At 42.5% G+C, this 24,561-nt stretch overlaps 2 protein-coding genes across 2 annotated transcripts; both read left to right on the forward strand.

Annotated features, from left to right (window-relative positions):
* The first annotated feature begins 1,446 nt into the window (after positions 1 to 1,446).
* Positions 1,447 to 20,080, forward strand: cep170b (centrosomal protein 170B). Its single transcript, XM_035673719.1, has 18 exons — positions 1,447 to 1,686; positions 2,413 to 2,550; positions 4,429 to 4,518; positions 5,396 to 5,474; positions 6,166 to 6,224; positions 7,025 to 7,181; positions 9,913 to 10,041; positions 10,759 to 11,262; positions 11,352 to 12,271; positions 13,099 to 13,237; positions 13,357 to 14,994; positions 16,121 to 16,367; positions 16,560 to 16,692; positions 16,872 to 17,006; positions 17,096 to 17,184; positions 17,634 to 17,727; positions 17,808 to 17,859; positions 17,984 to 20,080. Exons 2-18 carry the CDS (start codon positions 2,446 to 2,448, stop codon positions 18,196 to 18,198), a joined length of 4,785 nt encoding a protein of 1,594 aa, XP_035529612.1. The 5' UTR covers positions 1,447 to 1,686; positions 2,413 to 2,445; the 3' UTR covers positions 18,199 to 20,080.
* Positions 20,081 to 20,216: 136 nt separating this feature from the next.
* On the forward strand, positions 20,217 to 24,062 carry LOC118336949 (5'-3' exonuclease PLD4). The gene is made up of 11 exons (XM_035673720.1): positions 20,217 to 20,293; positions 20,415 to 20,486; positions 20,586 to 20,746; positions 21,551 to 21,734; positions 21,823 to 21,943; positions 22,038 to 22,165; positions 22,253 to 22,453; positions 22,691 to 22,830; positions 22,917 to 23,082; positions 23,180 to 23,276; positions 23,434 to 24,062. Exons 2-11 carry the CDS (start codon positions 20,436 to 20,438, stop codon positions 23,634 to 23,636), a joined length of 1,452 nt encoding a protein of 483 aa, XP_035529613.1. The 5' UTR covers positions 20,217 to 20,293; positions 20,415 to 20,435; the 3' UTR covers positions 23,637 to 24,062.
* The last annotated feature ends 499 nt before the right edge of the window (positions 24,063 to 24,561 follow it).

Consider the following 24,561-nt stretch of genomic DNA (forward strand, 5'->3'; position numbering starts at 1 on the left):
TTAATCCAATAATATACATTTTTATGAAAAGATATTCTGCATACTGACTCATTTTATTTTTTGTAATTTAAGTATATTTTGAAGTTCATGTAACATTTTGAATGCAGGACTTGTATTTCTACATTGTGGTTTGGCTGCTTTAATTTAAGTTAAAGATCTGAGCACTTCTTCCACCTCTGCTACTACAAACACACTGAGAGCAAAAATGCAAGTTTTCCTGGAGATCAATGCGGTAAATTGGAACTAGAGCGCCACCTAGCGTGTATAACACTTATGTAAAAAGTATTTCTGTTGGATTAATATTCCATATCCACACATCAAATTACTAAAGAGCAAATGATTAGATAAACAGCGTATTGCAAGTTGAATATATATAGCGGTATGATATTTGAATGGGATGTTCTTACTGGTGATTCATGCGCTTTACACACTTTTTACAACAATAAGTTAACATTATTTAAATCTCTGTTTCCCGAGGAAGCAGTTATTATTTATTTTTTACCTCGTTGCCACATGAAATCAATCCTTTTATTTGACTTTAAGCTGATATATTCTCCTTTCTATTGTCCCGCTGGAGCTGCAAACGTGAAACAAGATAAACAAAGTGATGTCGTGCCATAGAGCCGAAGATCGTCAAAAAAGAGGATGAGTCACCATGAGGTTAAAACTCTAGAAAACAAAAAACAAAAACCTCTAATCCCTACGCATGCGTGCTACACCTGCGATTTTGTTTTACCAAGCAATGGCATAAATACCTTCTGGAGCTTCTGGAGCATACACAAAGCAGCTTATGTAAAAATATATCGGCATACATTTTAAAACCCATCTCCCTAGTACCAAATCCCCACATCTGCTCACAGATCCCCATATCTTCAGCTGATACTGTATTTTTTAGGCTAATACCATAGTAATAATTTAGGAATTTAAATATCTGACAATGATATATAATTTAAAAAATAATAATTAACAATAAAAACACATGCTGTTGATATGGATCCCTTGGATAGGAAAATATCAGCCAGTGCTCTCTGACTATGTAATGGAGTTACTATTTCTAAATCTATTTTGGCATTTCTGTGCCACAATTTCTGGTTACTTATCGGCCAACAGATAATTGATACAGCTATATCTGTAATAAGTTATTAATAATATATTGCTTGCCTTTTTCCAACGTTAAAATGCTGCTTACATGTTAATAATCGGTTATATTTTGAACTAAAGTAAAAAGGGTAAAAATGAAAAAAAAAACAATAAAAACAATTCGTTACATTATTGTTTTATTTTTGAATATGCTAAATAATACTCATAATAAAACCTATATTTAATTATACTAAAAATGAATATCTACTAGAGGGCGTGCTCTTCTTTTCTCCCCCTAACCATGAGGGTATTTTTTTGTCTGCACCCGGAAAACCCACAGAGTGAGAGCTCTTACTTCCCTCCACCTCTCAGCTCAAACTCAAAGCGGCTGATGGGACTTGTCAGGCGACGTCACCGTGTCGGCAGGAGAGGCGTCGCAGAGTTTCGCCCGGTTGTCATTCCCAAAGGAAGAAGAGGGTGTGATCCAAATTTACCTGTCCGGTGTTACCTGGCGCCCTTGTCGTACATGTCGGTCGTCGAATATCCTCTGCCGTAGGTCGTCAAACACTGGCTTCACTCAGGAGTAAGACGGAGAAGGCACTGAAGGTAACGTTACGTCCTTGTTGGATGCACGATCGTTGGAAAAAGCTTGTTTCGGTCAGCAACGTCAGCTACAAACAACCGCACCGTCACCGACACTCAAACAGTCCGCGGTGAATAATATCAGAGCTGCCATTTCCAGACAATTATTCGGTAATAAGTTGAGCTCTAGAGGTTATTATTGGGCTCATATTACTTTGGCTGTAATGGTAACGTAGCCAAGGTTACAGGAAGTAAAAACGTGAGTTGTTGGCTGACGTTACTCAGAGTCGCAGGCGCCACTTTGCAACAGGTTTGCCAGCGTGAGTAATTAAACAGATACTGTTTAAAAAATGCCTCGTTTTATAAGGAGCTCTGCGTTTGTGAACACATCCTCCTCTACTGACGCATGGGAAACCTGTCTGTCCCTAACCTGGCTGACTCACCAACACATTAAAATGTGTTCAGAGTGCTTATTTCATTGCATTATCTCAATAGTAACATAGCCAGACCGGAGCTGGTCGGACAAACAGGTCTGACTTAGGTGATATGGTAACTTCCCCTCAGTAATCTCTACTCTAAAGCATGCTTTCACAACAGACACCTAGCATTGTTCAGGGACACACAGGTATTGACTTTTGATCATGCCTCCTGAATGACAACTGTTCAGGCATTTCAACCCTGTGGTTTCCTTTGATATGCCCTCCTGGCCATGTTCTCTCTGAATATTTCTCGCTTTTTTTCCCCCCATAGGATGCTAAGAAGATCCTGACTCGTGGCCCCAACATGAGTGTGACATCATGGTTCCTGGTCAGCAGCTCCGGCACACGCCACCGGTTGCCACGGGAGATGATCTTCGTTGGCCGGGACGATTGCGAGTTAATGCTGCAGGTGTGTGTGTGTGTTTAAGAGCACGCCTGAAGGATAACGTGTGTGCTCGCGTACTTGTCACATGAACCCTAACTGGTCTCTTCACTGTAATCTGTCAAAAAGGTTTGTTGCTCTTCCCTGATGTCTGACAGGACGGCTAGTCACGTGAATATGTGAAACACCAGAGGGAGGCTCCATGCATGCTTCGTGTGTGTGCGACCTGGTGACACTGCCTTCGCACAAAGTTGCCCCCGACCGCCTTTCAAACAATGAACTAAAACAGCTCAAACGTTCCACTGTGTTGTTTTTCCATCCACCGTCTGTCATAAATACAATTTCTTTGTGGGTTTTTCGTATAAATCTCTCCCTCCCATTTTCTCCTCGCTGTGTATTTAGACCAGTGAAAGAGGAATGTTGCCTTAGGAGCCGTTGTTTATACTTTCCTTAGCGTTATGCTCAGAAAAGCCGTGCCAACCACAGAGCTCGGTTAGATTGAAAAGTTGCTTGTGTCCGCATTTAGGCGTCGCCAGCTCAAGGAAAAAACCTCAGCTTCTCCCAGTCTGAGATGATGCAGACTTTACTGTTGCTCTGTTTAAGTGCTCAGGACTGCTTCCTGACTTGGCACACCAGTCAGCCTCTACTCCAAACTGTCTTTAACCCTTCAATCTTTTGTTTTTTTCAGTTTGTAGCTCAGCGTATTTTTTTTTCCCCCATTCAAACCACAGTTGAATGTCTGTAACGTGAGAATCCTGTTTGGCATGAAAAGCATGTAAGAGAGTGTAAGTGAAGTCAGATCAAGTAGCGAAGCCCGGGGCCTCCACTTCAATGTTTGGACTTTCCATGACGACTCGTGTCTGATCAATGTCTGTATCTCCATGAAAAGTAATTGGACCATATGCCCCCTGCAATAATAGTGACTGCATTATGTCACGTTCAGCAGTATAGTCATTGTTTCCTGATGCCAGAGCTAACATTTTCTCTGTGATAAAGGGGGACAAAGTGAAAGTAGGTAGTAGTCATTGAATTAGGAACTCTTAGTGCGGCTGCATAGTTAACCTAATCAAGTTGGTAAACTAATTGCTAAACATTTACTTGTATGCAGTATCGTATATACAAGTGATTTAGAAGTCCACTGAGTGAATAGGTCAACACAGATGGTACATACAGCCTCTGAACGCTGTTTGGCCCAGTTAGTAGCTGATGTGGAAGAGTGTGTGACAACCCTGTAAATGGACCATACGAGGATGGTGGTAATTTTGCAAATGAGTTTGGCAGTCAGTCTTCAGTCTTTGTGATTTTTGTGACGAGGAGGCCCAGAGTGCCTAATGAGCAGACAAGACCCATTGAGTCAGTCTGAATCACTTGTGCAGTTTGCGCTTAATTGGTGAAAGCATATTTAGAAGTAAGCACCTATTTCGTCTGATTATGAGCTACGCAGGCAGAGTTTGGCACATGAGGGCCAGCTATTAGTGTTACATTAAAGGCTTTTATGCAGTTTCTGCAGGGACAGGTCAGTGTGACTCTGCTCGAATGTCTTTAGACACCAGTCCTAATTTAGGATCCTTCTATAGGAATGATGATTTGTTTTAGGGCTGCAAATAATAATATTTTCTTTATCAATTTATTCTACAGATTATTTGCTCAATTAGACATTTAGTTCATTGGATGTAAAAAAAAAAAAATGGCCACACAGTTTCCCAGAACCCGAGGTGATGGCTTCAAATGTCTTGTTTCAGAACTCAAAGATGTTCAGGTCGCAGTGGTAAAAAAAAGAGAGAAGAAACAGAGAATGTGCTTTGTTTTTGCATATAAAATAAACAATCAATTATTAAAATACTTGCCGTTTTCTGTGGACCGACTAATCCCTTTATTATGACCTTTGCTTCACTTTTGTTGCAGTCTCGCAGCGTGGACAAACAGCATGCGGTGATCAACTACGACACAAACACAGACGAGCACATGGTGAAGGACCTGGGCAGCTTGAACGGGGTGAGTGAGTCTCTCTCTCGTGTCAGACTACCTGCCTCAACCCAGAGTGATAAAGGAGTCAGCCACTGGACTCCCTGAAGGCTCCAGTCTCAGGTCCACAACAATTCCCAGAGCACAAAATACCCCTCTCTGTGTGCCAGAGACGGGGACGGTTGGTAGAACAGTTGTAATCAGGAGACTCGATTTTCCTGCTGGCCCGAACCCCCTTTTTTTTTTTTTCCCTTCCCATTCTTTCTATCTCACTCTGCAGCCCTCCTCCCTCCCTTCACTGCTCTGTTGCCACTTCATTTCACCATTATCCCAACGAAATACAGAGTTGAGCAGTGGGAGAAACCGTTCATTGTTCTCAGAGAGTGTTTCTTTTGGCCTTGGTAACTGCAGCCAAACTAATCAGAGCAGAACAGTGCAAGGACCTGTAACTGAAATTCAACATGGCTCAGTTTTGCCCCAATTATCTTCATTTAGTCCGTATAGAACAAGATCTGCTCTCCCATTCTCTGCTCTGCACACTTCCAGCATGATCTTTTGTTTTACATTTAACAACCTGATGAGTAGTCTCACCAGTTGTTAGTTTAGGCAAAAGATATCTTAATTGATCAACAAACTAAGCATTGTTGCATATGTTTACCTCTACCTGGCCATTAAGCATTCCACAAAAGCCGAGGCGGCCATTGCATAACAAGATAATCTCATCAGAGTTTTAATGTGCTGGTGGATTAACTTTCAGTGGGAAAACGGCCAATTGCAAAGCACCTTACAGTATGTGGGTGCGTGATATAAGGAATTAGAGAGCCTGTCACCTGCGAGTCAACACATTCACTTCATTAATGACCAGTGAAAATGATTTGACTTGATGTTATTTTTCTCTGTTTTGCAGACATTTGTGAACGACTTAAGAATCCCAGACCAGACGTACATCACCCTCAAGCTCTCTGATGTCATTCGTTTTGGCTATGATATCCTTTTTCATGTACTTACTTACATTTTAGTCACATGTTTGGCTCAACTGTGTGTGATTCGTGAAATACAGTTGTTGTGTTCTTCAGTTGGAACAGTTTAAGTTGGTGACTGAAACAAATTTTTTACATTTTATTTTCCCTCTGTGGTCTTTCACTCCATCGGCATGTTAATCCCCTGTGGTTTTTCAGTCAGGGGTTTTAGATTATGGTCAACTGTGGATAGAAAATCTCCTGCACCCTTTGACCCCCAGAGCAGAAAACTCATGAATGGTGAAACTTACTTAAGATAACAGCGGGGGAAAGCTCTGGAGAGCACAGAAACATTTAGGAGTGTTGGTGGCTAGTATGTGGCATGTGATTTTTCAAGGAGTGGGTCGTTGAAGATATGAGCTTGTTTGAATTGCAGCCAGTCTCTGCTGCTTATCTGTTTTCTTCCTACTTGTAAGCAGTAAGAAGAAGGTACTTTTGACCTCCTTAAGAGACAAGGTGAAAACTAGACATGAAATTGAAATTCAGTAAAAGAGCACTGACTGCACACTTACCAGACTTTAGGTAGCAGATTTGCATACACTGAACTCCCTGTGCCACTTACTGATCAGACACTAAACTGTGATTATATAAATAGATGTATTATCACATTGTTTTCCAAAATTGAAGGTCTGTCTGTGTACTTTAACTCCTCCTGCACATGCTCATGTTTATATCCTGGAGAAGAGTCAACACAAAGTCCCAGAGGAAGCTCTAAAAGTAAGTAATACTGGCATTGTGTGCCTTTTTTTAGGGTAGGGAGAAATGTTTGCTATTGATCTTTGTTGATAAACGGCAGTGCTCTTCTATAATTTGGATTATTTAATGATTTTTTTCAAATTCGCCCGTGAAATACCAGAAATGGTTACAAATGCATGTTGCAAGTTACTAAATCTTATCATAATTGCTAACTTTCTTTAAAATGTTTCCTTCTTTGTCTGACAAAAAGTAAATAAAGAACACTAGAGCTTCAAATTGACAAGGAAACAGAAAAGCAAGCACCTATAAGAGGCTTTACCAAAAAGATTTTACTGATAACAGCATTAAATGAGTAGTAAATGTCTATTGGTCAATTTCCTGTCTATTGACTAATTGAATAAAGGACTAAAATAAACAATATGCAACTTCTTAGTTGAAATGTGATGTAGTGTGCGTGACTTTAGTCAAGTTCCTGTGCCAACTGTTGTCACTCATCATTATGAGCTTGGTATGTTCCAACAAATTGGATAACTAGTGTTGGACTAGATCTGGTTTACTCCGCACTTAAAGTCACTTTGCTTATCTTGAATATTTTAATGCTTTGGTTTTGTGTCCTCGCCGCGCTGTGTCAAATGTTTTTTTCCCATATGCAGCGTTTTAGCCTCATGTTAATAACCACAACCCTGCTAACAATAAGACTGAGCAGAAGCCCTTAAAGGATATTCATCCTTACACTGTATATGTCTGAGGACAGTTACATCTGTACTGATTGTTGGCAGAAGGTTTCTCACATCCTGCTTCCCTCCTGTCTCTTTGTGCAGCATGAGAAGTACACCAGCCAGCTGCAGCTTAGTATAAAAGCCCTGGAGGCCAAGGCAAAGGAAAAACAGCAGCTCCAGAGCTCAGACAAGAGCAAAGGCTCTGTTTCCAATGTCAAACTGCAAGACAAGGCGGAGCGAAAAGCCCACTCACTCACAGGTAAACAACCCCCCTAACCCTGTCCGTCATACTACATCATAGCACATTAGCAGGAAGGGAGCAGGTTGTATGATAACAGAAGCAGTTCAATTGTTATTGTTGCCTGAGAGGATCTGTTCTAACTGAAATGGATTTGAATACCATGTTCATACACACACACGAGTAAGAGGAAGTGTCCAATCTCCAGTCTCCATGTGCTGCAGGACTGTGGCTTTAGATCACTTGATAACGTGGTTGTGGCTTCTTTTATTAAGAGCTCCCCTGGTGTGAGATTAGGCTGCCATGTGAGCTTGAGAGGCTGAGGCTGCAATCCTATAGTGTCAGTAAAGAAATAGATCTTGACATCCCGGAGGTTAGCAGAATGAGCGTACACGAGTAAGAGCTTGCCAGATGAGCTGAGGGGTAAAGAGTTAAGGACAAGCAGTCTTATCTCTGTCAGCCATGCCCGACCGCTGACAAGAGGTGGGATGCTGCCAGACACGCCGATGATGCTTCAACACGTGTCGTAGATAATTAGAAAGGTGTCTAGGCTTTTGGTTCCAAGTTGGCACTTTTGTCTATGTACCCGTTGGTGTACTTGCTGCCAGTTATATTTTCAGTTGCTGTGATGCCCTTTCGGCCCCGAGCTGTACGGCGTAAATCCTGTTGTACAGTACAGGCACCAGTGAAACAGTGAGAGAATTGTTAGTTCAAGAGAAGCACTTTGTGAATGAAGCTCATTCACACTGACAAAACCTATTCCAGCTGTTGTTGATTTAGCAATTCTCGTGCTTTCTGCTCCACAATCGCCCCTGTGAGCTTAGAGGGAAAGCTACAACGGGTGCTTAAAATAGGATTTTTCCAGCAGTAGGCTCATATCCCTCAGAGTGCCTTACAGATAAGTCATTGAAGTGCAGAACTTTGGAAAACATTTAGCGGGCCTTGTTGTAAGAAGTCTCTTACTAGAATGTGATTGTGGTTGTATCTCCTGCGGCAATAAGCTAACCACAGTGATCCTGTAAACCTGTAACTGCACATTCTTTGTCCAACGTGCTCACTGAAGCCACGTTTGGGAGGGGGCGTGCAGTGTGGCAGCAGCCTTCCCTGTGTTGTCGTGAACCAGTCCACCAATGAGATTAATTAGAACATGCTCCGCTCTCTCGCTAAATGTAGAGTCACAAGAAGATAAGGATAGTAAGTTACAGAAAATATGAATAAAACTGCACTTAGATAAACACATGTAGAAAAACATTTTCCTCACAGTGAGAGATAAAAAGAGCTGCACTTAGTTACACAACCACACTGGGTCTGCATACCTCTGTTGACTTCATGCAAATTGATTCTCTTTGGCTGAATTTGTTTGACTGGAGGCCTTGATGCAGTTTCTTATGTTTACTCTAGATTGGATGTTTCATTTTGGTTTTGTTAAGGTTTTTTCTAATAATTATTTTTAATCACACAAATCATGTACAATTCTGTCGCTTAAAGACTGCTGAGAGAGTTGTGTATATCTCTTTCTGTGTGCCCTTGCTTGTTTTCCCCTGCAGCTGTACAGGATGTGGAGTATGTCCAATCCTCCAGCTGTCTGCAGGGCAGGGCACTTCACTTGCACAGTGTGTGACTCAGTCAAGCCTACTTTATTCCCAGACTATTTAGTATTTTCTAAAGGGGCATGAAATGGATATTTGTTCACTGATACAGTACGCAACAGCACTACATGATTTAAAATGTCCCTAATCTCAGTTCATTTACTATGTTGTCTGATTTTCCAGACTAAGATGACCCGACTATGAATGAACTAACCTGAACAAGATCATGGAAATTAGTTTAATTTCCAGCGGTTCAAACTTTTCATGAGGCCACATATTGAGAACTGTGCTCAGTCCGCTTTAGTTGTGACACTCCCCCGTGTTTTCTTTAGCTAAAAGGAGAGGGTTGGCTAAGGGGAAAGGAATTAGTAACATGCCCCTCTGTTTCTCCCGTCACTGTGTTGATGTCTTATTGTGTGTGTCCAAGGCAACAGTGGTGAAGTGCTGTTGATGCTCAGGATTGTGAAGCCTCCACATTAAACTCCAGGGAGATTGTTTAGCCTATGTATCAGGCCAACAAACAGTATTTAGGTGATCTGATTAGTGGCATATAGGGTGGCTGGTATGTGTGGACTGGAAAGTCGGTGGCTAAACAGCAGTTCAGATACGGCTTCAGGGAAATAACCCTCATTGCTCAGGTTGCACCTGTATAGGGAGCAGAGGTCAGTGTGCAAACAATGAATGTCACTGTCTACAAGAAGCCTCACTTTAGATGTTGTTATTCTGTGTTCTGTATTATTATATTGTTGTTTTTCTTTGAAGATTAGGATTAGCTTTGTCCCGATCTGCACGGGAAGGATTATGTTTTGGTGGCTGTGTGTTACAATTTGTATCACACAGGCCTCACTGCTCTCTCTGTCTTGGGAATTTGCTGGAATTGCAAAAAAACACAAAGGCTACAAGTATTGTAACACTATGTCTCTCTGAGCTCCAGTGTTGTGTAACATTTTGTTTTTGCAACACCAAACCCAGACACAACATTGTGTTATCATGTGACTAATGTAAACCTGTTGCCTTATAAGTACAAGAGCTGTTATATATTCAGTTCTTTGTTTGCTTATTTCTTCTTTTCTCCCCTGTCTCTCTACGCCTGAGTATATCAATGTGCCTAATGGTGTGTGTTTGTCTGTGTTTGTGCTTGTATTTGTGTGTTTGTCTGTTAGCTGCCACAGATTCTCCAATATCCAAGCCTACTCCTCTCTATGGCCAGCCGTCCTGGTGGGGGGAGGATGAGGACCCAGCCAACAGAAAGGAGAACAGAGGTGGAAAATCGCCAGGAGAGGAGTCTCCAGGTCAGAAAATGTGTTTTTACTAATGTGTACTGTAATTGTATTAGATCTTCCCACATCTGTGAATAGGACCATAATTCCTAATGACATGTTTTTCTATGGCACTGCTATCTGATGCCCTTTGTGGGTCACTGAGAGATGGATGGTGTTGAGCCCAAGGCAGGTCTCTGGCCGCCAGTTGTGGACTGTTAGCCAGGCCATACCATGCCAAGGCAGTGGGCAGTGCCTGTCTGCCTCGTGATGGATTATGACCCTCAAAGCTGGTGGAGGGGGGAGGCCTCATGTTTCCCGGGCTGTAACAGATTATTCCAGCTCAGCTACCCTCTGCTAGAATCTGAGCTCCTAAAGTGATATTTTGCCACATCCAAATGCCAACTGGCGGATTTGTTTCCTCAGTCTAACAGCTGGAATCTTTGTGTGATTTGAGGCTTCCAGTTTCAGAGATTGTGCGACAGTGTCATCCCAGTGTCATCCCAGTCATCTCAATCTGTTGCCTTAGCTGTGTGTATCTCTAAAGTTTGAGTTACTTAGCTATAAGTGTGAGTTCAAAATGGCACTCTAAACAAAAGAGCATATCACATATATATGTTTCTATTATTAATGCCAAAATTATATTCTTCCTATTGTAAATGATTCCCTTTGTGGATGACAATGTAAAACCATCACTAATGCTTGCTGTGCATCTGTGTTTGCATCCTCACCACTCTTCATTGCTAACAGAGTCTGCTAAAGACGTGTCCAGATATGAGGTCAATGGTTCTCTGTCCGACAGTCAGGCCAAGTCTATTTTCTCCTACCGCCGGGAGCCAAGATACTTTGAGATCCCTACAAAGGAATCCCAGCCGCGACCTGCCAAGAAACCTGAGTCGCAGGTTCACGAGGTTCACGAGGTTCCCACAAAGGACACTCCAGATCCCAGTCAGTGTGTGTCCTCCACCCCCACACCTCCTGTGGTCCAAAGCCACGCTTCCTTTACCATCGAATTCGATGAATGCACGCCAGGTAAAATGAAGATTAAGGACCACGTGACCAAGTTTTCTTTCCGCCAGCAGCGCAAGCTGCCTTCCACAGAGGCTGTCACTACACCCACTGAGGTGATGTCAGCGGAAAGCAAAGTAGCTGATTGGCTGGTCCAAAGCAATGCTAGCATGATGAGGAGGAGGTCACAGGCTGAAGACATGTATAGCACAAACAGTGACCCATCACTTCTTAAGATCACCAGGGGTGAGACACTTATACAAAGTTGGTTTTATGTTTACCGACACTATCGTTGACTGCATTATTGTGCTAACTTGTGGTTTTTCTATCATCAGCAAACAGCCCTGAAGATGGCACTCCCAGTGATTCAGGAGATGTTTCGATCAATGGAAATGATTTTCTCCAATCACAACCTCAGACTGGGTCGCAGGTGTCTCCGCAACCCCTGAGAGCATCCCCGCCACAATGCTATGCCTCCCCCAACTCTGAGGAGCCCACGTCCTACTCTCCACCGGAGTCTCAGCCCCTATCCAGCCTCGGCAAGGCTGAGCCTCACCAAGCCTTTGTCATTGAATTCTTTGATGATAACCCAAGAAAAAAGCGCTCCCAGTCCTTCACCAATAACACATGCCCACCTGAACCCCCAGGCCTCAGGGTCCAGCTGGAGAAGGCAAGGAAGACTGTAAGCCCAACTGGGGAGAGACAAGTCCCGTCTCCAGCCTCCACCACTCCCCCAACCCAACGATACACCGTCCCCCTGAAGGGCCCTGCTTCCACAGGGCCTCAAAGAGCTGGCTCTCTACGGAGGGAGAAGACGGAGGACCGGATCAGCACCAACTTTACCTCTCGCTCTTCATCATCTGTGTCAGTAAGGCCCTTCAGCAGTGTGGGCCGGAGATCCAAACTTGCCCAGGAATTTACTGCTGAATTCCTCAAACAAGCAAAGCAGTCCTCTTCTGCCAGCTGGGAGAAAAACACATCTTGTTCCCCTACAGCAGCTAAAACAGAGACGGTGGTAGATTCCCAAACTCCATCTAACTCTCCCCAAAAGCCACAGACTTCATCTCCTATCCACCAGCCTGTTCCCCTTAAGGCCCCTGTGATGCCCCTGGTGTCTCAGAGTGTGGAAGTCAAGAGCCCCCATGTCGGCCCCAAACACGAAGAGGAGGACAGTCTGAGTGATGCAGGAACCTACACCATTGAAATGGATATTCAGGATAAAGAGCTAGAAGAGGCGCGCAGTAAGATTGACCAGGCAAGTTTCTTTAATTTAAATAAAGTCTGTACGCTGTAGGGCTAATAATTACAACATGTTACTTAAAGGAAATAAATTGGGTTTGCAATCATCAGTGTCTGTCTCTTGGGTGAAAGTCCAACTCAAAATGAACCATGGACATTGGCAGTCCCACTTTCTCCATTCCTGCACTTATCCACTTGCACTGCTTTTTCCTGACAGGTGTTTGGTGTTTTTGAGAGCCCAGAGCGAACCAACCAGAGTGAAGCAGAAACATCATCAGCATTTAGGCCTGTTATTGTTCAGAGCAGGGAGCAGCATAGACAGAGTAGCGGTGGGGAGGTGAGGCCAGCTCCAGAACAGGGACAGAGTCTGGTGAAGGTAAAACTTCCTGCTCAGGGTGGAATCAATGATTCGGTAGAATAACAAATAATTTTATTGCCACTTCTAAAGTCAGTTAATTATTGTGTTGGATCAGTAAACCATCTGATGTTTAGACGCACAAATCAGTTTCTGTTGCTGTCTTGATTTGCTTTCTTGGGATTTCTTTTCTTTATGGTGGAACTCTCCATTGATTTCTAGATTTGCCTCCTTTTCCCTCACAGGTTCTGAGTGCTTCCTCGTTTTGGTTTTTCTTTCTAACCAAATATAAGGGAAAAAATCCGTTTTTAGATCAGTCGTACTACATACTTATGAAACAGACTGATGTATGATATGTTCTGTTGTTTTTCATATTAACGGTGTTTCCTACTAAGGAAATCATATCATTAAAAACTGCTTTCTTCAGTATATTTCATCTTCTATCTTTTACATAAGATATTGAATAAGGTGTATGTTATCTCATGCAGGTTCAACCAGCAGGTGCAATGTTACAGGGGGCTCCTAAGTGGATGTCTTGCTGGGCCAGCTTGGCAGACAGCTACACAGAATCTGGCCCTTCGTCTGGCCTCTTTGACGTTCCTTCCCAGATGGAGCTGTCAGGAGGGGGTGAGCCACCTGACGAGACATGAGTCTATTTGAAATGATAATGAGCCACCCTGATGAATATGAATGATATTCAGTTTCAGCATGTGTGGTTAATATGCATTAAAACTGTTTTTCTTCAGCACGAGGCACAATCATCCACAAGGCCACACTCAGTCAACAGCACGACAGCGGCAACTCTGATGGTTCAAGAGCTCGGCGCGTCCTGCCCCAGGTACCAGTGGGGGAGAAGAGTGACGTTCCAACTCCCAGCATTCATGTTCATTATGACCTGCACTCAACATTTGATATAGAAGAGAATAGCCTGGTGACCCCCAAGTCTCAGGATAGCCATCACAGATTGTCAGTGCAGGACGACGTAGAGCCTGACAGCTTGAGCGACGCCAGCAGGTCAGATGATGGTTCCATCATAGAGCAAAGGAGGAGACCGCTGTCAGACACAGAAGAGAAGAAGAAAAATGAGGACAAACTCAGACTCCCAGCCAAGTCTACATCATTCTACATCGGGTCAGAGGAGGCTGCGTCCAAAGCTGACCATGAAGACTCAAAACCCAGCACTCCTAAGACTGAAAGAAAACATGGAACCAAAACTTTCTCTACAGCCACCCTGACCAAACCAAGACTTAACCAGGACTCTGGAAAAGTCAAACCCAGTATGTCTGCTCCTGTCCTGGGCCAGGGCAGACAGAGTCCAGAGTCCAAAGAGGGCACCACATCCCCATTAATCAGACAAGAGAGTTTCACCAAGGAGCGGCCTAGCAATGCCAGATTGCCCAACATCTCTAGCCAGCCTGTTCAAAAAGACCCAGACCCCGAGTCATTCCAGGGAGGGGACACTCATTCTTACCTCAAAGAGACGGAGAATGTTCTGGCTGTTCTGGAGGCCAAACTCCAAGCAGGACAATCAGAAACAACACCGTCGCCAATAATGGACTCTCTTTCTGGAGAGTCTGATGTGGATACCTCCAGCACAGTCAGCCAACATAGCAGTAAGACCAGGCCAAACACACTGACTAAAAAAACTTCAGTTAGTGGCCTTCATAGGGAGAGGTCCTCCGCCAGTATAGCTAGTCAAGATTCCGTTCACCTGTCCGGTACATCAGAAAAGTGGCGCTCTCAGGGAGCAGACAGCAACAACAAGACTGAGTCTTTCAGGAGACCTGTTGGGCTGAGACGTAGTGTCGGGAAATGTGGCTCCACAGACCTAAGTGATGACCCGCAGAGCTTACCTTACTCTGATCAGGAGTCTAACAACCACCAACCCCGCAAAAAATACTCGGTACCCTTACAGAAGGAAGACGGCAAGACATCCAGAGTGTCCCAGGCCTTAACTCGTGCCAACAGCTTGTCGGCCCCAAGACCCACCAGAGCATCCATGCTCCGACGGGCTCGCCTGGGAGAAGCTTCGGACAACGAGGGAACGGAGACCGACAGGCTGTCCCAGGAGGCAGGCAGCGGCCCAGCAAAGCAACCCCAGGAAACCAGGAAACAACTCTCCAGGCTGGATATGCTGGCGATGCCTCGTAAGCGGACGAGCTCATTCAACACACCCAGCGACACAGAGGCCTCCTCCGTCCCACAGGGGACGGGCAGGAGCACAGGATTCTCCAACCGCAGCACAGAGTCTGGCAGCAGCTCAGTTCGAAGGGCCTCTGCTCCGGGGCCGAAGCCTGTAGAAAGGCCACAGAAAGCAGCGCTCAACAAGACACCAATCACTCGTGGACGTTCGAGCAGTGCCAAATATGCCAGCAGCACTGCAAGTGAGTATAATACACACCGGCATATAACTTTCATTGAGTTTCAAAGGTTTTTAAAAAGAATTGGATTGGAAGCATTATATGGTCTGTTACTCAACTACAGTGGTGAATTGGTTTGACACACAAGTTTTTATACTGTTATGTTTCAGAAAATAACCCCTGGGTTCTATACTTTTTTTTTTCTTCCTAAAATGACATTTGGGAAGGGAATTTACTCTAAGTTACTCACTTACATCAATGACACTAACATTTAGGGCCATATTTTTGCGGCAGCGCAAACACTGCTGTCACAGTTTGGTATTTTCCTCACCTTGCAATTCGCCTTGCCTGTCTATGTGGGTATTTTTGTGACAATGCACATTTCATAGATAGGAGCAGCGGAGCAAACAGGAGGGCGGTTCAATGCAATCATAGAAATACAAACTATTTTGTTATTATTTATTCCTATCACCATCGCCACAATCTGACAACATGATATCCTGGAGAAATTTGTTGAGCAGTAGTTGTCATGCATCATTGTGATTGGCACAGTTTTTTGAGAGCAATGAGACCTGTGATTGGATTGGCTGAGAAAGTGTTTATTAATCACCACACACTCAATAATTTATAATCACCTTCAGCCAGCCCATATTTGAATAGGAGATGCCCACATTGTCCGTGAGCCCATGACCTACCGCCTTGTCTTTGTCATTTTGCTTGTGTTAAAAAAGAGCCCTTATATATTACAGTGCGTTTAGATCAAATTTGTTTTTCCTTCATCTGGTGTTCCCATGAGGTTTATGGTCATTTAACAGGATTCTGTGACATGATGAAGGTTACAACACTAACCATGTACAAAATGCTTTATGCTAACAGAACAGGGTCTCTATATGGTACTTGTCTGATACTCAGCTGCTGTACTGTGGAAGTCATACTTATTTCAATTTGTAAATTATTTTGAATCATCAAAGTCATCTTTCTGATAAAATTCAGCTGTAGAAATGAGCGCTTCCACAGCAGCTTTTCTATCTGATGTTCTGGGGAGGAGTTTTGGTGGCAGCATCTTAAATACTTGGTGGTGTTTTCTCTTCTGCTTTCCCACCTTTTCTATCCTCATCATCCGTTACTCAAACCAATTCACGACGCCAAGGCTCCAGGAGACGACAGAAAGGCTCTGACTATACCTCTACCTCAGATGAGGAGTACGACTCAAACCAGAGCACTCCTAAACACAAACGCTCCCAACCTTCCTCAGCTTCCCATAGCCCACGCAGTCAGCCTCGGCCTCGGCCCGTGGTCGCCCTGCGTCAGAAAGCCCGCAGCAGAGATTCTGAGGACGAGAATCATGAAGGAGACACCCTCCAAAACTGGTCCAACCACAGTGCTGAGATTGCACGGTAAGGAATATTACCGACAAATATTTCTGGTGTAGATTGCTGATATGATTTCAGTTTAATACAATTACTCCATCTTGAATTAGTTAAATTACTTCAATGGCACAAGTAAGAAGACGAGGATCCTTTATGTGTACATAGTTTTCTAAACAGAGGACTTCAGCCATCTTTTTAACCGTGTTCTTTCCCTGCTAGGTTGAGTCAAGACCTGGCTAAAGACCTAGCTATCTTAGCCAGAGAGATCCATGACGTGGCAGGTGATGGTGATCCACAAAACTCTGGACTGGAGAGCAGTGCACCCATCTCCACAGTGACCGCTCACGAACAGGTACATCAGATGTTACTCTTGGGGCTCGTAGGGCTGTTAATCGACCACACTGAAGCATAAATGTCTAATTGCCCAACTGACTGGAACTGAAGATGACTATTCTCTTTTTCTGTCCATTTGCATCCCTCTCTCTGTTTTATACCATAAACACTCATTTCTAAAGTCTGATTGTCTTGCAGCTGATTCATCATATTCCAGAGGCTGGATTAAACTACCAGAGAGTCCCACCCAGTTCTACATCCACAAGGGAACCTGACCAGAGTTCGAGTGACCATGAACAGCCCTCAAGGCCGCGAGCTCGGAGCAGGGACGAGGTCTGAAACAATCTGCCGCTTCACCCAATTTTAAAACCTCTGTGAAGCACCGGGGATCATTATAAAATATTTTGTGTCTTTGTCTTTAGGTGATGGTGGACAATCTGATGCTGAATCCTGTGTCTCAGATAATCGTGGCCATCAGAGAAAACACTGAGCAACTTGCCGACAAAATTAAGTAAGATGTTAAGAAAACCTACATCACACACACTTGAAGAAACATGCTTTATTCACATGCTTAATCTGTTTGATAAAAACTTTATTGATCCTGTTTGATGACCAGACTGCACTGAGCCAATAATCTTATTAAATTTGTGTGACTGAGTGAGTCAGCACATGACATGGGACTCTGACATGTAGTCTTCTCCGTAGATTAGAGGCAGAAGAAAACGTTTCCATTGTGAGGTGTCACCACAGTTTTCCAAATTTTTATTTAATAATAAAAAACAGAACAAGATATCAAAGAAGAAAAATGTGTTTTAGTATACCTTGGATTTAGGTCTTTTTAGTCACCACAATTTAAAAAGCTTAAAGAGACTAAATCAACAATGTTTTGGATGCAAAAATGTGGATTTAAAGTGTAAGAAACCCACTTTGTAACTTCTGAATTTGGTATTGTGCACACAGGGTCCTGTTCCAGGACAGGATGGATATCTGGCAAGACATTGAGGCCAAGGTTAATTCTGACAATGATGTTCCTGTCGTCAAAACCTCCAACAAGGTCTGTGATTTTTCAAACTTCAAGTTATATGTGTCAGTTAATGCTGTTTGTTTGAACTAAGTTGGACATCTGTATTTCAGGAAATCACATCTATCCTGAAAGAACTCAGGAGAGTTCAACGACAGCTTGAGTGTGAGTCGACCTGGCCCTTTATTAAAAACATAACTACAAATAATATGAACAGCATAAGTAATCATTATAATAATATCAATATCAATATTATCAACTGAAAACTACATTTACTTTTTACCCCCAGTGATTAACACAGTCATTGAGCCCAGTGGGCAGCCTGAAGCATCCAAGGCCTCAGCCTCCTCATCATCTGGAGTTCGGCCCTCCAGACCTCCTTCCTCAAGAGACTTTAGAACAGTCCACTCTGTGTCCAAGCGTGGCGGCGGCCCGAGGCCCAGTGAGAGTATCAGGAGAGCAGCTGTGACACCAGACGATCTCAGACAGGGATATTTGGTTTGAGGTGTGACACAAACACGCAGGTTCCATAAGCGGCTGAACATCTGCTGAAACCCCCAAAAAACCCCAGGTGTCGGACCATTGTGTGCACAATGAAACCGAGAAAGGAGGAAGTAATATGCAGAACTGAACTGTAGCCTTCTGTACATCCAAACATAAACACTACTGCACTATGAGCACCTAGACAGAGGAGCCTGCACTAAACGCCCTTAAACCACGACTCTGTGGGAGGCTGACATGTGAGGCGATGATTTAGGGAAGTACCAAAATACTTCAGTAAATCTCACATTCACCTCTGACAGGCCTCAACACTGTACTTGATCCTGTGTGTGTTAAGAGGTCGACCTCTTTATTTGCCAATGATACAGCCAACATTGCTGATTTTAAAAGCTCTTTGTAATTACTTGACCTGAGCATTACCATCTCAGGGAAGATCTTTAATAGTGACAAATCCCATTTGTGAGGAAATATTACTTAATTGATATTTGTTTTGAGTAGAAAGAACTGCAGTGACCTTGCAGATTTTAATGTACTGTGTACTTGTGTCCTCAGTAAACCCACTGCATTCCCTTATATATTTTTTCCATGTTTTTGTCTTTTTAGCCACTTTTATGTTTGTGGACCAGATTTATCGAAGAATGTAAAAAGTATTTATTGGGGGTCTTTTGTGAGACGCTGTAACCGAGACAACATGACTTTGCCAGACCAATTAATGTTATATTACACCGTTGCTACCACACAGTTTCTTTTGTATTTATTCTGGTAACATTTCCCAGTGGAGCGACTCAGTCCATGCTCCTCTCAGTAGATGAACACTATATTTTGTCCAAGTGGAGATGAAAATCCCTCAGGAATGTGTGGTCCGACTGGTAGGAGGGGCTCAGTCCATAGTTTAGTCACCTAGCAACCACAAACTCAAGTGGCTATAAAACAAGAGTTTTCAAGCATTCCTTTGTACCTTCTGAAAAGTGCGTTTTTATTTATTACAGCGGGAGGTTTGAAACTTGGTTTTTGTTTTCCACGTGTGAAGAGCACAGTTAGCTCTGGTTGGTGGCCAAAGACAATCATAAATAACATCATCTGTGTTTGTACCATCACACTACACTTAACCCTCTATATGCTTAATCAGAGCACTGTGTACAATGTGTTATTTCCTCAATCTCTCAAGTCACAAGATCCCTTCTGATGGGTCCTCACAGTACAAGAGAAGCATTGTAATTTCAGCGATTAAAGCTGACGGTGGTGTAAAACTGTAAACCTGATCATTAGTTTGTGACATTCTGTTGTTCAGTATGTAAATATCTAGATATTTCTATGTCCTACAAATTACCTCTCAATCTTGTCTTTTGCACTAATGTAGTAAAACATTATCCCGTCGACCTGATATGCTGCAAACTCTCTTGCGAAAGATTGTAAACATTTGATGCTGCGGTTGCTTGAAGCAGGAAACAAAGCGACCCAGTGCACCAGCAACTTTCCCCTCTTCCCAGTCCAGATTGTACATGTGATTTGTGACTGGGAAGTACCTGTAAGTGCCACAGAGCTGTGTGGGATGATGTTTCAGTGGTTGTTTACAAACTCGGGCAAAAATTGAATGTTTGTCCTCTTGCTCAAATTGTTGCTGCTATTCTTCTTCTATGGGATAGGATTTCCCCGTTGCTTTACTCCACCTAAGTCAAAGCTTCAGCACGTTTGAGAGCTGAAAAGTAATTTTTGTTTGTCAAATTTGTGTCCCCTTGTTTTGATATTCAACTCATGTTTCCCCCTCCTTCCACCCAGGATGATTTGGATGTAATCTTTCTGTCTTGTTAGCTGGTATTTATGTTCAGTTATTTGTGTAATTTGTTAGCTGATGATTTCAGGTTTTTCAAATAAATTTGATGAGCAAAACTTGTTTTGTTTCATGACTTCTATTTACTCACTACACTTTTTGTTTTTTTTAATCCTGATCAAATGTCTCAGCCTGAAATGAAAGTAAAAACAGGAACTGTGGTGTGATATATTCAGTAGCAGAAATATCACTTCAGTTCTGTTTCTAGTGAATGCTGGAGGGGAAGAATCAAGTTGTGTGAGCTAAAAGAATCTGCATCTGCTTGGTGTAAGTTGCTTTTTGTTCAGAGATTTTAACCATTTAAACTGTAAATGTATGAGTTCTGCCATTAGTGTGGTCAGAAAGGCAAGATTCAAAGTCTTTATTTTCTGCTTTTTTACTTTAATAGGAGGAGCCCTTTAAAGGAATAATGTCCTCCATGTATACAAGCCTTCATGACAGTTATGTTTCAAACAAAGGGGTAGGACATTAAATATTCACCAAGATATTCAATCAGTTTGGTGTGACACATTGTTCTTATTGTTAGACATGTTTTCCTCCCAAACTTGATGCTGTTCAGAGGTCGACCAGCTGTGTCACATTAGCTGTGGTTTTGGGTTGTCTGACGGTCCTGGGGATCCTGCTCGCCATCGCCGTGCTGAAAAGACCACCGGCTCCAAAAGACCATGAGACACTTCCTGAGGGAACCGGTGGGAGCAATTTCTCTACGGACGAGTGCCGGTAATAAACCCAGTGCAGCGGCTCGCTGTCTGTAAACACTGCCATGGCTTTCAGAGCCCACCGGGGACCGATAGGCTCAACAAGTTTGCCGTTGTTATGATGTAATAAAACTGTTGAGTGGGCTTAATACTGTAGTAGTGAAGAATAAGTAGGTTTGATAATAGCTATGATTTAAGTGCAAGAGTCATATATTTTTATTCTGGAATCTATCATTTCAGGCAGGTCTTGAGTGGTCTTAATGTGTCATGTAGGTTGCTTCTATAGAGTATAATTTGCACATATACATATAGACATAAAGTGTATATATAGTAAGTATACATAAGTTGATGGCTAAAATACTGTAGATTTATTTTTTCTACAACCTGAACAGCTGTGGATCAAAGGATATTTGTATATATCATATATACATATATATATATATCTATCAGAACTACCTGATTGATATGTATATTCAGGAGTCATAAGTGATAGTTAACTTTAATGATAGCAATGAGTATTTTATTTTTTAGATGTGATGATTCATCAGGTATCATACATAAGGTTAAATACTGAGTATTCTATGTAGTATGATTAGAAATAACCATTTTCCCTCTTTATAGGATCGCTTTTGTTCATATTCTTCTAATTATGTGGCATGAAGTTTTTAGCAAAGAATTTAAAAGTGAAATCACAAAACACCCATCACGTATCTACATGTATTGACTTAATGATTAATGATTCTCTAAATTGTCTCTTTACATTATAACTTTCTGTAGTTCAGTTTGCAAGGAATTCCCTCAGCATATGTCTTTGTTTTTGTCTTAGTATGGTTCTGGTGGAGAGCATCCCTCAGCATATGAAATATAAAGCCAATGTAACGCTTGGGGTGCCTCTGGAGAAAGCATGGAAAGATCTTATCTCCATGGCAACGGACCAAGTGGATGTGGCCTCTTTCTACTGGACTTTAACTGGGGAAGACATCAATGTTAACTCTTCCTCTGACATACCTGTGAGTTATTGACTAAAACACCAATAAAACACTGTTGGACGGTGTTGTTGTGTGTGTGTTGTGAAAATTCTGTGTCTGTCCTCCACAGGGAAGGGATATCCTGAAAGAACTTGAAGAGTTGCCCTCCAGGAACATATCTGTCCGAGTGGTGACCAGTGTTCCAAGCGTTAGGACAAACTCCACAGATTTAAAGATCTTGAAACAGAAAGGTTTGGTGTTCTTGTTCTCTACATTCACTGCAGTATGTTCTGATTTGCAATGCGTTGTATCAGCCACCTTTATCTGGCCTCCTCCTGTCTGAAGGAGTTCAGGTGAGGAACGTAAACTTTGGGCGCTTGACGGGGGGCGTCCTCCACAGCAAGTTCTGGATTGTTGATAGAAAACACATTTTTATTGGAAGCGCCAACATGGACTGGAGGGCTCTCACACAGGTAACCACCAAAAATATGCAGATATACAGATTTATTTTAACCCTTTAAACACTGCCTGACAGTTTCATAATTCACTTTTTCCTACAGGTGAAGGAACTGGGAGTAGTTTTCTACAACTGCTCCAGTCTGGCAAAGGATCTCTATAAGATTTTCCAGTCCTACTGGGTGATGGGACAATCCAACAGCTCCCTGCCACAGCCCTGGCCTGCAAAGTATGACACTGACATCAACAAACATCACCCTCTGCTGGTGAAAACTGATAATGTCTCCAGCAGGCTTTACCTTACAGTGAGTTCCTTTTAGGTTTCAGTTCCTTTTTACAGGATACTGTTATTCTAATGGAAAAATGACTGGTATCTCTTTTTACAGATAAGTGTGTGTATTCTAAATTCAACCAGGACAACCTCCAGCCTTCAAACTTTCACACTCGTGTGGCAGTCTTTTTTAGGTTCTTTCAGGTTTTAAAAAAAAACGTTTTGGTTGTTTTTGGTGGTATTAATACTCCATGTTTGCGTTTCACCGCAGGCTTCTCCACCATCATTCTGTCCTCCGTCCAGGACTCAAGACCTGGAGGCTATTACCTCAATCATCTCAGAGGCCCGACACTTTGTTGATGTAGCTGTCATGGAGTACTTCCCCACCACACGCTTTGAAAAGCCTCAGAGGTGAACCTGCCCCACAGAAGGAACTATTTGTTTCCATTAAACTATTCATCTCTTTTTGCTTTACTTTGGATTCTGTCATTGAACAGATACTGGCCATTCATCGATGATGCCATCAGGACGGCTGCATTTGAGAGGAAGGTTAAGATCCGGATGCTGATCAGTTGTGGGGAGGACTCTGATCCAGCCATGCTGCCCTTCCTTAAGTCTCTAGCCTCAATGAACAGCATTCACCAGAATATCAGCATTCAATTAGTAAGACACAACATGAAATAAATGCATCTGCTGTAAACACGAATCTTTGCCACTGAATTTATTTTCTTTTTTTTGTGCAAATAATCTGTCTTTCCAGAAACTGTACATTGTCCCTGTGGGAAACCAGTCTGATATTCCATATTCCAGAGTCAACCACAACAAATACATGGTGACTGATAAAATAGCCTACATTGGTGAGTAACAGATTACCTTCAGGATTATTATTTCCACAAATGTAAAGTTGAGTTTAAACTCACTTAAATTCTTGTGCATTCATGTGTTGAGGAGCCCATTTGTTGTTGCATGGGAACACATTAATAATTGACAAGATAATGTTGTGTTGTTCCCCAGGTACCTCCAACTGGTCAGGTGACTACTTTCTGAACACAGCTGGAGTGGGTCTTGTGATTTCCCAGCATGCTCCTCACCCTGTGTCGAAGACTGAGGCCCTGCAGAGCCAGCTCAGAGCGGTCTTTGACAGAGACTGGCACTCTGAGTTTGCTGTGCACCTCGCTGACCTGGGACACCACCCAGACTGTGCACTGTCAAGATGACAGAAACTCCTTTATAAAAGTTACACATAAATACATTTTATTCTCAAGGCCATATTAACACCATTGTGTTGCTGTTTTTATGTTATATTTGTCAAAAAATGCCGTTTTGGTAGAGTTTTCTATGATATCCATGCTTAAAACAACATAAACCATATTCTTTAAAGGGAATCTGCTCTGAAAGTGAGGATGAAGTGGACATTTTTATAAATGAAACCCTGACTTCAGACATTTTAAGTAAAGCAGCTGTGTCATCCTCGGTTGATTGACTAAAATGTAATGCACCTCTACCTACAAATTAAGTTTATTGAGCATTATCATTTATGTTTTTAGAAGATTTAGTGGGTGTTTATTGTGGAACTAATTGTTGAATGCAAGAATACTGTATATGCTGTATCATTAATATTAAATATATGTCAATATCCATGAGATTTTGTAAACTAAATAAATTGTGTGTTCAGAGTCAGTCACTGGCTGTCGACCCCTTTGCTGTCCCTGGATACGTGTTGAATTGTGAAACACTATTTGTGACTATTTCAGCAAGTGATTACATCAGTAACAGTGGTTGTTGTGACTGTGGTTAATCTTTACAGCGCCATAAATTAGTAACGTTGACCGAGACAGCCTTGTGAAACCAGAGGACTTTAACCTGGTACTCCGATCAGAGAGCACAGATGTAATGGGACTGTACACCATGGAGGTTAGGAATGGTTACAACCGTGGCAATTCACTGCACCAGTGTTGGGCAGTAACTAATTTCTAGTAATAATATTACAGTAATTATATTACTTTCTCCAGTAACTAGTAGTGTAACTAATTACTTACACATTTCAGTAATAATATTACAGTAACCACCCCAAACAATTATTATTTCTTACTATCTTTCTTTTGTTGTCACCCCCTACTTCCAGCAATCCAATCACATTCT

This window comes from Morone saxatilis, unplaced genomic scaffold (genome assembly GCF_004916995.1).
Source record: "Morone saxatilis isolate NCDOM2014 unplaced genomic scaffold, NCSU_SB_2.0 Contig3, whole genome shotgun sequence".
In the NCBI taxonomy this organism is placed as follows: domain Eukaryota; kingdom Metazoa; phylum Chordata; class Actinopteri; family Moronidae; genus Morone; species Morone saxatilis.

What these genes read in the sequence shown, in the direction of transcription:
- cep170b (XM_035673719.1), top strand. Translation starts at nt 2,446, where the DNA reads ATGAGTGTGACATCATGGTTCCTGGTCAGCAGCTCCGGCACACGCCAC. An exon ending in ATATGCCAGCAGCACTGCAA is followed by an intron (nt 14,995 to 16,120) that starts GTGAGTATAATA and finishes CACGACGCCAAG; the next exon opens with GCTCCAGGAGACGACAGAAA. An exon ending in TCGTCAAAACCTCCAACAAG is followed by an intron (nt 17,728 to 17,807) that starts GTCTGTGATTTT and finishes TCTGTATTTCAG; the next exon opens with GAAATCACATCTATCCTGAA.
- LOC118336949 (XM_035673720.1), top strand. Translation starts at nt 20,436, where the DNA reads ATGTCCTCCATGTATACAAGCCTTCATGACAGTTATGTTTCAAACAAA. An exon ending in AGAATATCAGCATTCAATTA is followed by an intron (nt 23,083 to 23,179) that starts GTAAGACACAAC and finishes CTGTCTTTCCAG; the next exon opens with AAACTGTACATTGTCCCTGT. An exon ending in TGATAAAATAGCCTACATTG is followed by an intron (nt 23,277 to 23,433) that starts GTGAGTAACAGA and finishes GTTGTTCCCCAG; the next exon opens with GTACCTCCAACTGGTCAGGT.